Source organism: Stegodyphus dumicola, chromosome 3, assembly GCF_044657685.1.
Source record: "Stegodyphus dumicola isolate Sdum_Otavi_A_Nest chromosome 3, ASM4465768v1".
Classification (NCBI taxonomy): Eukaryota; Metazoa; Arthropoda; class Arachnida; order Araneae; family Eresidae; genus Stegodyphus; species Stegodyphus dumicola.
The window spans coordinates 164293753-164307859 of record NC_140770.1 but is presented as its reverse complement, the minus strand read 5'-3'; the positions used below and the strand labels follow the sequence as shown (position 1 = coordinate 164307859).

General features: G+C 33.6%; 1 protein-coding gene across 1 annotated transcript in view; it reads left to right on the top strand.

The window, feature by feature from the left end:
* Positions 1–610: 610 nt before the first annotated feature.
* The window catches only part of LOC118191759 (serine/threonine-protein phosphatase PP1-gamma catalytic subunit A), a 40265-nt gene continuing 26768 nt past the window's right edge, over positions 611–14107 (top strand). The window contains exon 1 of the mRNA XM_085813567.1: positions 611–847. Within this exon, the coding sequence (XP_085669693.1) occupies positions 793–847 (55 nt within the window). The 5' untranslated portion in view covers positions 611–792. The remainder of the gene's footprint in view (positions 848–14107) is intronic.

The window sequence follows — 14107 nt, the reverse complement described above, 5'->3', positions numbered from 1 at the left end:
AAACATGGGGCGAATGCGTTCCTATATCGGGGATATTTCATTAGTGTGCGGATAAGTACTGATCCATAGATCTTCGAAATGTGAACTATTAAATAATTTGAATAATTATTTTGGTTTGTTGGAAAAGTTAAACAACAACAATCAGCGTAATGTTTGGAAATTTTGCAGGATTTAAAAATAAACAAATTTACGAACTGCAAAATTTACAAACATTAAGCTGGTTCTTGTTTAACTTTTCCAATAATCGTAATTTGACGTGTTATTTTAACAGAGATTATATTTGTGTTCAGTAGATTAAAATTAATAGGTACTGGTTTTTTTTTTTTTTTTTTTTTTTTTTCTCGGATACTTTTTTGCTGTTGACCAGCATTATTAATAGTTTTAAAGTTAAATATTCTCAAGGGCTTTAAATGGTGTGATTTAACATTGTAAGGTAATTGAAAGTTCTAAAAAGCCTTCTATTTTTAAAATTTTAAAATTTGCTAGCGAACTTATTCCCATAAGCGAGTTAGTTAAGAGTACTTATAAGTACAAATTTGCCAAGGTGTAGCTGTGCCGTGTATCTGTGACACGAGCAGCTAATGAATTAAATCTGGCTACAAGTTTGAGAACAGATTTGGTTGCGCCGCCCTGGCAACTTTGTTTCAGGGTCAGGGAATTGGAATTTTTAAAGAGGTCAACTTTCTGTATATGCATTTCTTATATATAATATTTACTATTAATATAATACCTTCTTTTAAAATAACTTTTTCTTAGTATTACAATTCTTCAATTTTCGAAAACTTACATATTATGGCTGATACAGAGAAGTTAAATATTGATAGCATCATTGCTAGGTTGTTAGAAGGTATGTAAAAGCTGTATATGAAATGTTACAAAACAGCGCATTTTTATTAAATTCGTTAGATAGTAAATATATTTGACAACTTAGCAGTATTTTTTTCTTTTAATATGTAGTAATTTGCTTGAAATGTTATGTTTTGTTTATCATGTCATTTAGCCTTTCCGTTGGCTTATAGTGTTATGTTGCGTATCTCTTCGCAATCATAATGTCATTAATTTAGCCCTTAGTGACTACTAATATCTCATATTGATCTTAACTAAAAGATAGTTTAAAAAGTATTATTGTCGTTATATTTTAGGTACTGTTTTTGAGTCAAAACGCTTATTGTGTTAACGACTTTGATGTTTATTGGAAATTTTTATACGAACCCTTTATAGCATAACAGAGATGATATATATGATTTTTAAAAAGTAAATAACTATATGGTACAGTTTTGATATTGATACTAAGTCATTTTGTAATTTTTGTCTTGGAATTATTTTTGTCTTATGTATTTGCACAAAGCCACTTTGGTTATTCATTGGTTTAGATGCTTGTGTGTACTGAAGTATCAGGGAAACTGGTTGATTTAAATTTATGCTTAATATATAGCAGCAGTTTTTACATATATCATTAGTTGAGTTCATCAATATATATATATATATAAAGTGACGGGTGTGTATTTAATCTTAGAGCTGCTTCTGTTTAAGGAATAGCAAATTTTTATGCTAATCTTTGGAATATAGTAACAGGTAGTTTGGCAACATTTTGGTAAGGCGATAAACGTTACTAGCTAGGACTTTAGCAGTGTACATGGATAAAGTCAAGAGTGTGCGCAATGCCATTTTTGTGCAATTCTGGGAATTTTTTTTAAGTGAAAATAGGTCGTGTACATGGATACTGTGTATGTTCAGTTCTTAAAAACGCGGCAAGCAGTTTGGAATTCTGCACTTTCTCCCAATTTCGCACCTAATCTTCGTCATGATTAAGCACTTTTGTTCCATAAAAGTTCTAGCGTAAGCGTAATTCAGGTAGCAGATTGTTGGAAAAAAATTATGAGTAAAAAAGAAAGGCTTGATCTTTGGATTATGGTAACTTGGCGATTTTTTGGCGACCAACTCTGCTACAGCAACCCTCTATTTTTTTTTTTCACCGCCATTTTGTCTTCACGAAGTAAAGACATGTTTCTTTTCTTTTTATTTACTGAACACTTTTTCCAACAATCTACTAGCCGAATTACACTTATGCTAGAAATTTTATGTAACAAAACTGCTTAATCATGATAAATATTAACTGCAAAATTGGGAGAAAGTGCACAATCGCAAACTCCTTGCGCGTTTTTCAGAATAGCACATACACATAAACCATTTACACGTCAACTTATTTTTACTTAAAAAAACATCCCAGAATTGCACAAAAATGGCATTGCACACACTCTTAACTTTATCCATCTACACTGCTATTTTCTCATAAATTACAAAAATTTGCACGAAAATGCAAAAAAATTCTGTGAATCTTTAAACTTGGTAAAAAGCACATATATGAAATTACCTGATCGCGAAAAAGTATATACCCTTTCCAAGGATGAACGTTTCCACTAATAAAATAAATAAAATATCCAAAAACTTTTACCTCTAAATTATCTATTATATTATAAACGTCACCAACAAATTCATACTGCAAACTTAGTGTCAAATATTTAAATTATTTCCATACACGTTTACTTCAACTGAAACGTATACCAAATTCCTACAAACATAAAATTCACAAAATAACTATCATTTAATTAAAATATAATTAAACTACGTACACGTCGACTTATTTTTACTTAAAAAAACATCCCAGAATTGCACAAAAATGGCGTTGTGCACACTCTTCACTATATCCATGTACACTGCTTTTTTCTCATAAATAAGAAAAATTTCACGAAAATGCATGAAAATACTCAACATATTCTACTCAAACGTATTCCAAAATACTACGAACATATAACTCACAAAATCACGATCATTAAATTAAAAAACACTACTTAAAATATAAATAAGCACATACGTTAAATTAATAAAAATTAGATTACAATCCTAATTACTTTAAACTAAATCATTGCTAATAATAATTTTCCAATAATACCATTTTACTTTATTTGCTCCTTACATTTAGAACAATGCATAAAAATAATATCCTCAAATGATTAAAAATACTAAGTTACCTAATCTTCAGAATCTTCATTACGTGGCACGCACACTTCCACTATTTCACACAAAACACAATGAAGCTTAATACAAAATAATATAGTGCTACAGTTTTCCAAATTCTCCCCTTTTTCCGATTAAAGAACAGTAATTCGTCCATTAATGTCACATGACATATATCATGATCTCTCATTTCCCTCGCACAAAATAATGCGTAATCGGAACTGAGTACCTCTCACATTATTACCAAAGTCCTAGGTAGTAACCTTTATCACCTCCAAATTGTCGCCATACTACCAGTTACTATATTCCAAAGATCAGCCAAAGAAAGAAACATGCCTTTACTTCGTGAAAACAAAATGTCGTCCAAACAAAAACTAGTAGGTTACTGTAGCAGGGTTGGTCGCCAAAAAATCACCAAGTTACCATAATCCAAAGATTAACCAATTTTTATTATTTAAATTATTTTTGAGCTAATTGAAGCTTGTAGGTTAGGATTTAAGAGGAAAAGCAAAATTTAAATTTTCATATACGACCTTTTCAAGCATGAAGAGTGACAAGAATTCTATCAAAACTTCGAACTTGCAATGACAGAGTAGTTATAAAAAGATTGGAAAAACATGACCAGCACGAACTGGCAAAAATCTTTTCACATGTTAAGAATACAACATTGCTTCAGGTAACATCAGAATTTACTGCCGAATCTTGACATAAAATCTATTGAGGGTCGTTAGGATTTTACGAGTCAACATCCAAGCAAAGTACCATTAATGAATGGATGATATAGAGCTGTGCAAATCTCCTGGATATGACAATTTGAGCAACAATTTCTGAATACAGTCAAAAGTCGTTAATTCGGACACCCATAATCCGGACCTCAAAGCTACAAACATTCTGTGCATGCGTCACGTCGACGCATGCGCATATGCGTGTGCGCATGCACATTATACGCTCACGCATGCACGTTTAATGTATAACGGACGGTATAAGCTAAAATTATCTATTTTAGTTATTGTAGATTGCATTGTTTCTTAATCTTCGAATTGGATCCGGCTTATTATTTTTTGCAGACTGTTAGAGCAATTTTATAAAAGTAAGCTTCAACTTTCGATTATGTCAAATAGAATTTCCGATGCTGGAGCTCCCAAAGCATTTACAAAGCGAAAGTATGTTTCGAAGTCCATCAAACAAAAAGTGGAATTGCTGCTAAAATGGATAAAGGCATATCCTTTGTTTCTCTAACCATTCCGAAATCTGTTTATCAATTTCACGCTGCTTTGCGGCGAGGGGGGGAAACGCCGCGGCGCACAATAAATTGGAAGTTGATCTGTGTCAGCACTATTTTTATGTTCAGAGCAGATGTTTTTATTTTATTTGGCTTTTAATTTCTTACTAAATGTAGTATTTCATCTCGATGTACTCCGTCTCTGATATGATTTAAATCAAATTCCTCGTCATTGTAATTCGCTTCCGATAGTGAAGAAAGTGACACAGCGGTTATTGAAAACGAAAAAATTTCGATTGCAAATTAGTCGGTATTCTTGACACAGCAATTATAGGACTTGAACAGTGGAACTTTGTAACTGAAAAGAAATTATGTCTGTTTATAGAATCAAAAAGAAAGTATTATCACATAAAACGAAGCAACTTAAACAACTTACATTGAAAGAAATGTTTAATAAAGTAAACAAATAAATATTAAGCCTTTTTTTTTGTAAATTTTGATACCTATTAGATCATAATTGTTCTTTATTTCATAAATTACGGTTTCATATTTTTAATTTTATAATTTCTACATGCTATCCTACCAGATTTAAACTGATGATCTATAATCCGGAATCGCCGAAGTCCCGACGAGTCCGGATCAATGACTTTTGACTGTACTTGTTGCTTTAAACTAAATAGGTTGATGTGGCCAGTCATATTTCTAACTTGGGAACAAAGAGATTTATCTGTCGGTGTTTCCTTGTTAAAGCCGCCCGGTGCTTTGTCATCGTTTAAAATTAATTTGGGTAAACCCTGAAAAACACTTTATCTGCCTTAAAAATAGCGAAAATATCAGTGTTCGAAGGAAAATCATTTTTACGTTTCTTTGTGGAGGCTATAATTTGACAGCTGTTGCTATCATACAATCAAAATTGATACTTTCTAATTTTCACACTGTATTTAACTGTCTTTTATATCATCTGATGAAAGTTAGTTCTTCAGCCGAGCAATATGTGAAGCATAAGGCAGTATGAAAAAGAGGCACTTTTCTGTTATCAGGCCAGATACAGAAATATGTATGTATTGTACATACATATGTATTTATGTGTACGGCATCTTCCAGGCTGAAGCACATTCACTATCAATGGCAATAACTTGTGCAGTAAACAATAGTGCCAGTTTCTAAAGTGATGCCCTCTCAGTGCTTCATGCTATCCTAAATCATGTCCGCAGTTCTTATATCATTAGTAATATTCAAAGATTTGCTGTTCTTCAGATACTTTTATTTCCACCACCACTGGATAGAGGCACATGTCAGAAATTAAAAGAAGTGGGCGAGGAAATTCACTCGCAAAGGAGCAGTGAGTAACATCGGAACAAATTCACAACCTCTGCCCAAAAGAGTTGTTACTAATTTGGCTAAAGCAAAATTGCAAAATGAATGGGATCATGCTTTCCAAGACCATTGTGCCTATCTGTTCTTTCCCCAAATTAGCAATAGCAGATGTACTTCTACTGCTCAGCTAACTCATTGTGTTACAAGTCATGGCCATTTCCATACTTCTACTGCTCAGCTAATTCATTATGTTACAGGTTATGGCCATTTCCAGTCTATTTTCATAAGCGATATGTAAGTAATACGGACCATTGCATCTGCAGTAGCACGGGAATGCCCAAACATTACCATTGACGTCCAGTAGCCATCTTTGATTTTTAGACAGTACAAGTGACAGAATCCCATCACAGTGTTATATTGTCAAACAAAAAGCACTCATCACAAAGCTTCAAGATTAACTGCTTTTGCACACTCTCACAGTACACCCCCAAAACTATTAATAGTTTTAATCAGATAGTTTAAATCAACCCTCTTTGGTTGATCTTTACAATATGGTAACTGGTAGTTTGGTGACATTTTAGAGGCGATAAAGTTTACTACCTGGGACTTTGGTAATAATGTGAGCAGTACTCAGTTCCGATTACGCATTATTTTGCGTGAGGGAAATGAGAGATCATGGGATATGTCATGTGATATTAATGGACGAATTACGGTTCTTTAATCGGAAAAGGGGGAAAATCGGGAAAAAAATGTGGAAATTTTGTATTTAGCTTTATTCTGTGTTGTGTGAAACACTGTTGTTTAATTTTTGGATCCCATGGCCCTAAATAAAGTGAATTTGAAATGGGTATTTAGGCATTGTGATAAAGAGAAGTTTGCTTTTTATTTAGCAGAGGAAGTATGGAGGAAAAATTCGCAGAAAAAATCTTTCAATAATTTTATTGAATGAATTAGAAAAGTGTATCCGCCACGTAATCAAGATTCTGAAGAAGATTAGGTAAGTTAGTATTTTTAATTATTTGAGGATATTATTTTTATGCATTGTTCTAAATGTAAGGTGGAAAAGAATTTGGTATTATTGGGAAAATTGTTATTAGCAATGATTTAGTTTAAAGTAATTAGGATTGTAAGGTAATTTTTATTAATTTAATGTATGTGCTCATTTATATTTTAAGTAGTGTTTTTGAATTTAATTATACTTTAATGAAATGATAGTTATTTTGTGAATTTTATGTTTGTAGGAATTTGGTATACGTTTAAGTTGAAATAAACGTGCATGGAAATAATTTAAATATTTGATACTAAGTATTTGTAATGCTTGCGGTATGAATTCGTTGGTGACGTGTATAATGTAATAGATGATTTAGAGGTAAAAGTTTTTGGATATTTTATTTATTTTATATGTGGAAATGTTCATATTTGTAAAGGGTAAATACTTTTTCGCGATCAGGTAATTTCATATATGTTCTTTTTACCGGGTTTAAAGATTGAGAAAATTGTCATGTATTTTCGTGAAATTTTTCTAATTTATGAGAAAAAAGCAGTGTACATGGATATAGTGAAGAGTGTGCGCAATGCCATTTTTGTGCAATTCTGGGATGTTTTTTTAAGTAAAAATAAGTCGGCATGTACATGGTTTATGTGTATGTGTTATTTTTAAAAACGCATAAGGAGTATGGTATTGTGCACTTTTTCCCAATTTTGCAGTGAATATTTGTCATGATTAAGCAGTTTTGTTTGATAAAATTTTTAGCATAAGTGTAATTCGGCTAGTAGATTGTCGGAAGAAATGTTTAGTAGATAAAAAGAAAAGAAACATGTCTTTACTTCGTGAAGATAAAATGGCGGCGGGGGAAAAAAAATAGAGGGTTGCTGTAGGAGAGTTGGTTGCCAAATTTTCGCCAAATAATCGCCAAGTTACCATAATGTAAAGATCAACCCAATCTTTTATTATGGTGTACTTTAAAAACAAAGATTTTTCTGCCTTGATGCAACTCTCTTTGTATTAACTTAATCTATTCCTAAAAGACAAGATGTCTCTGTCTTGAGCATTCTATTAAATTCACTGAATACTTAGGACACTTTTGATTTATTGTGTTGAAAATCTGTTTCTAAACACTGAATGCATTGCTGTGCTTGAAGCACTCATTGAGTTTACCTTGCTGTATATAGGCTATCTCAGACTTTTTATAGACAACTTTTAATCTCCAGTTAAAAATTGAACCAGGAAGTATGAAAAGGAGCTTTCTTAAAATATGTATGCTTAAAACATGACAGTAGAGAAATTATTATAAATGATATATGAATTTAAACTGTAGTGAAACGGGATTGATCTATTGCAGTGTTTCTTGCCTGAAAAAATATAATATATAAATAGTGCTTGTTGATTTACTTAACAAAATAGTGAATTGTATCAAATTTTTTATCAGAATTAAATATTATAAATAATTTGCTTCGTGTAGCCTTTCATATTTGAGCAAAGTTTAATGTGGGAAACTCGTGTGCAGGTTTAGGAATTTTCACACCAGAAGCGAAAACAGAAGTTGACTAAATTTTTATATTTCACTAGGTATAGAAAATTTTTGTAAAAGACAAAAGAATTAACAAGAAGGTGTTATATAAATCTGTTATTTACCATTTCGGTACAATTCGGTTTCGGGGATCGTAAAAAATTGCAGCGAAAATGAATGCGCAAAAGCGCCAAATCTAACAAACTCGCCCATTAAACAGCACGCCAAATCTCGCGAATGCGCTGATTTCAAATTGTGTAAGTTTTAGATAGTTCTATATTTGTAAGTCGCCATAAAAATACTAGTTTAATTTTATAATTATCTTTTTGATAAAGCTATGGATTTTACAATTTGGGAATTGCCAAGTAAAGAAAAATGTGCAATAGAATTTTTTCAAGAAAAAAAAAAGGCATCATTCGTGATAGAAAATTATGTTTGAACAATCATGAGATGAAATTATGCTTTATTGATAACTCGGTAGCAAAATTGCGGTGCAGGAAAGAAACCTGTAATGAGAAGAAAGGCTAGGTTAGGTTATTTAATTTCGGCAAAGCCTCGAGGGCTATCTGCCTAAGAAGAGGGATGCCTTCGGGGAGGATTTTCTAAGGGAAACTGGCTCGTATACATGTTACACATGGGGAAAACCACGAAAACACCCATGCAGCCAGCCCGTTAGCTGGATTCAAACCTCGGACCGAAAAAGAGGATTGAGAATTCAAAATTGGTTTGAAGGATCAGAAATCCCCTTCCTTACAGCCGTTAGGTTCATCTATTTTTGGTGTCAGGAAATGACATCTGTTGAATTTTGTGAACTCCAGCTCAAGATGAACCACAGTACAGTTGTAGACTGGAACAGTTACATGCGTGAGGTGTGTGCCTCAGCTTTAATTGCTCGGCCCAAGTCTAAAATTGGCGAATGTGGCAAAATTATTGAAGTAGACGAAAGCCTTTTCAGTAAAAGAAAGAACAATGTTGGACGTGTTCTTCCACAACAATGGGTTTTCGGCAGATTATGCAGAGAATCAAATGAATGTTTCTTAATCGCTGTTCCAGATCGATCGGCAAAAACCTTATTGAACATCATAATGGATAATATTGCAGAAGGAAGCGTTATTTATACTGACTGCTGGAAATCGTACAAGTCAGATGAACTGCAAGATGCCGGTTTTGAACACTTTACTGTCAACCACAACTACAATTTTGTGGATTCGGAAAGTGGGTGTCATACACAAACAGTAGTTTTAAACCATAGTTTTTTATAAATCGGATATATTATTAAGTATATATTCACTCAAATAAAATGCAAATTAGTTTCCCTTGCAACTTCCACATATGCATTCCTTACTTAGATAAATAAGCCTTATGTGATTTGGCTGAACTAACAAATTCAATTTGAATTTTGATTTTTGGCTGAATGAATGCTATTCTGTACATGTACAGCCAACACTCGTTGTAACGACTGATGATCCCACTCGTTGTAACGACTAATCACATCCCCGCGTGTGGGGCAGTGCTAAATGGCATAATAAATGCCATCGGGGCACTACTCAACAGCATTTTGATTCTTATTTGTCCGAGAAGAGTGCAGACGTTTGCACAAAAAAACTGAAAGGTTGATCTTTGGATTATCGTAACATGGCGTTTTTTTGGCGAAAATTTGGCAACACACTCTGCTACAGCAACCCCCTGTTTTTTGTTTTTTTTTTCCACCCCCATTTTGTCTTCAAAGTAAAGACATGTTTCCTTTCTTTTCATTTACTCAACACTTTTTCCAACAATCTACTAGCCGAATTACTCTTATGCTAGAAATTTTTTTGAACAAGACTCCTTAATCATGACAAGTATTAACTGCAAAATTGGGAAAAAGTGCAGAATCGCAAACTCCTTGCCGCGTTTTTCAAAATCGCACATACACACTAACCATGTACACGTCGACTTATTTTTACTTAAAAAAACATCGAAGAATTGCACAAAAATGGCATTGCGCACACTCTTGACTTTATCCATCTAATCTGCTATTTTCTAATAAATTACAAAAATTTGCACGAAAATGCAGAAAAATTTTGTGAATCTTTAAACTCGGTAAAAAGCACATATATGAAATTACCTGATCGCGAAAAATTATATACCTTATCCAAGGATGAACATTTCCACGTATAATATAAATAAAATATCCAAAAAGTTTTACCTCTAAATTATCTATTATAAACGTCACCAACGAATTCATAACAAAACATTAAAAATGGTTACAAATACTTAGTGTCAAATATTTAAATTATATCCATGCACGTTTACTTCCACTCAAACGTATGCCAAATTGCTACAAACATATAGTTCACAAAATAACTATAATTTAATTAAAATATAATTAAACCATGTACACGTCGACTTATTTTTACTTAAAAAAAGTCCCAGAATTGCACAAAAATGGCATTGCGCACACTCTTCACTATATCCATGCACACTGCTTTTTTCTCATAAATTAGAAAAATTTCACGAAAATGCATGAAAATTTTGTGAATCTTTAAATTCGGTAAAATACACTGGTGTGCAAAAATTAAGGACGAAGTCAAAAAATTAGCATATCAGCTGAACGAAGAGGCAGAGCGGACAGAAAGACCAATCAGGAGATTAAGTAAGGTGATGTACGATAGCACATGCGCAGATATGCAGGTTGACGTAATGGGGGAGTGTCTGAGTAGTATAAAGCATATTTTCGGTGTAAGATCAGTATTTCTGGCAAAGAAATTACACGCCATATAGCAGTTAAAATCACACCGAGTTGCTGCCTCAGTGAGAAATGGCGAATAATCAATCTGTTAGACGACATCTGGATGCTTTTACCCGAGGTCAAATCATTGGGAAGTTGGAGGAAGGCCGCAGTGTGACAAGTGTGGCTGCAGAGTTCGGAATTTCTCACAGCATCGTTTCACGACTTTGGAGACAATTTCAAACTACAGGAACAGCTATCCGGGGGTTTAGTAGTGGTCGTCCACGAGGAACCACACCCGCAGATGACCGGTATATTGCCTTATAGGCCAGAAGAAACAGGTGGGAGAAATCGCTAGACACACGACACAGGCGACTGGACGACCGATATCGCGTTTTACCGTGGCCAGAAGATTGCACAGTGGTGGTCTGTTTGCACGACGCCCTGTACGGTGTGTACCTCTAACGCCTGCCCATCGGAGAAGGCGTTCTCTGTGGTGCCGGGAACACCGGAATTGGAGATACAATGAATGGGGACGAGTACTCTTTACAGATGAGAGCAGATTCAGTCTGAGTAGCGATTCTCATCGCATACTCATCTGGAAAGAGCGGGGAAGCCGCAATCATCCCTCGAACATCATTGAAAGGGACAGGTATGGAGGTGGCGGTGTTCTCGTTTGGGGAGGCATCAGGCTTGGTAGTCGTACAGACCTTCACATCTTCGACGCAGGTTCAGTCAACGGGACATGTTATTGTAACGAGATTCTTCTTCCATATGTGCGTCTTTTTAAAGGCGCTATGGGTCCGCAGTTCCTTTTCATGGACGACAATGCACCATGTCATCGCACAGTAGCTGTGATAGTAGTAGAGAGTGAGAATATTGAACGTATGGATTGGTCGGCCCGATCTCCGGATTTCAACCCCATCGAGCATGTATGGGATTTTCTAGGCAGACGCTTGGCAGCTCGTACCTTACCACCAGTAACGATTCCGGAGCTTCGATTGGCGCTGCAAGACGAATGGGCAACAATGCCTCAACAACTCATTGACACCCTCATTCTCAGCATGGGCAGACGCTGTGAAACCTGCCTAGCAGTCAGGGGAGATCATATCCCCTATTAAAGACCGGATGTTTCTTGCTGGACACCCATCGCAGGGATGTTTTGGCCTTCAATCGCATTGCGCTCCATGCTACTTTTTCAATAAAGCTTCTTTTTATCCCTCTGATTTCTCTTTTAGTAAGTGTTGCTTACATTACTCATGTCCTTACGTATTGGGGATCTTACGGTATTAAATGTGTTGATTTGGAAAGCTTTTGTACAAAGTTATATTGAAAAAAACCGTCTCGTCCTTAATTTTTGCACACCAGTGTATATGAAATTACCTGATCGCTAAAAAGTATATACCTTTTCCAAGGATGAACATTTGCACGTATAAAATAAATAAAATATCCAAATCTTTTCCCTCTAAATTATCTATTATAAACCTCACCTACCAATTTCTAACGCAAACATTAAAAATGGTTCCAAATATTTACATTCTTTCCATGCACATTTACTTCTACTCAAACGTATTCCAAAATACTACAAACATATAACTCTCAAAATCACGATCATTAAATTAAAATATAATTAAATTAAAAAACACTACTTAAAATATAAATAAGCACATACATTAAATTAATAAAAATTATCTTAAAATCCTAATTACTTTAAACTAAATCATTGCTAATAACAATTTTCCAATAATACCATATTAATTTATTTACTCCTTACATTTAGAACAATGCATAAAAATAATATCCTCAAATAATTAAAAATACTAACTTACCTAATCTACAGAATCTTGAGTGCATGGCGGATCACAAAATGTCCATTTTCACCAGATTTCTTGCACTGCCATTCAAACTTATCTGTAATATCCTTCCTTTCACACAATCTCATTTCATACCCACATGTTGGACATTCATACTTATCCGCAATTAAGCAAATCTTTTCAATTACACATAAACACAATAAAAATTTCGGATTTACTTTATATAGAGCCATGGGATCCAAATATTAAACAACACTGTTTCACAGAACATAGAATGAAACTAATGCTGTACAGCAGATATTTTTACAAATTTACCCCCTTTTCCGATTAAAGAACAGTGATTCGTCCATTAATGTCACATGACATATCTCATGATCTCTCATTTCCCTCACACAAAATAATACGTAATTGGAACTGAGTACTTCTCACATTATTCCCAAAGTCCTAGGTAACCTTTATCGCCTCCAAAATGTCGCCAAACTACCTGTTACCATAATCCAAAGATCAGCCAACTGAAATTTTTTCAGCTATGTTGGAAGACATAAAAGATTTTATGCCACCTGTTTAATTGCAAGTATATTTAGCCTTTTTTCATAAAGTAATACAAAATTGTAATATATGAAATTAACGTTTCATCTAAATTAAAATAAAAATCTGAAATAGGTATTTACTATTATGTTTCCATTCACTTATTTTAGCCTTTTTTATATAAATAATAATAAAAAATTGTATGATGTGAAATTAACCTTTTATCTAAATTAAAATAATCTGAAACAGTTATTTTCTTATCCTTCCATTCAGTCATGTTTAGCCTTTTTTATATAAATTATAATTTATAAAAAAGTACTATATGAAAGTAACTTTTCATCTAAATTAAAACATCAATCTTAGTTATTTACTATTATACTTCCTTTCTTGCGTTAGGGTTGCCGTAATTATTTTTGGTAGCATTGGCATCAACAATAGTTTGGCGATTTTTTATGGCCCTCAAAACCGAATAGTACCAAAACTTCATGTCTTGCACCTCTGTAATGCATTAAGATGACTGTTTATTTTTTGTCCGAAATTAAATTCAGTTAATAAGTACATTTATTTGTAAATTGTGATTATGTAATGGAACATGTTTATATGATGCTGAAACTAAAATCAGTTGTTTTTAAGAGCATTCCTTTTTAGCAATTCTACTATAAGTATATTTTTATTCTTATTGTAGTATAAACTTGTGTCATTTGTATTACATTTTATTATTTTGTTGTCAAAAGATGTGTGCAGAATTTAATTTTTGCCGCTTTCCTGTTATCTGCACCCTCATGGAAAAGTCTTGAACTTATTGCCGGGTAATTTTTCATCAAGCTAATGTGTTGTATTGTCTCCAGCTATTTCCTGATGACCATCTCAAAAGTTTTCAGAGAAAGAATTTTTCGTATCAAACGCTTGGAAAAATCTCGAGAAAGATGAAAGTAACCTGCAGTCACGTTCCATTCTCAGGCCTTTGTTTCCTTTCATAGTTGTCCAA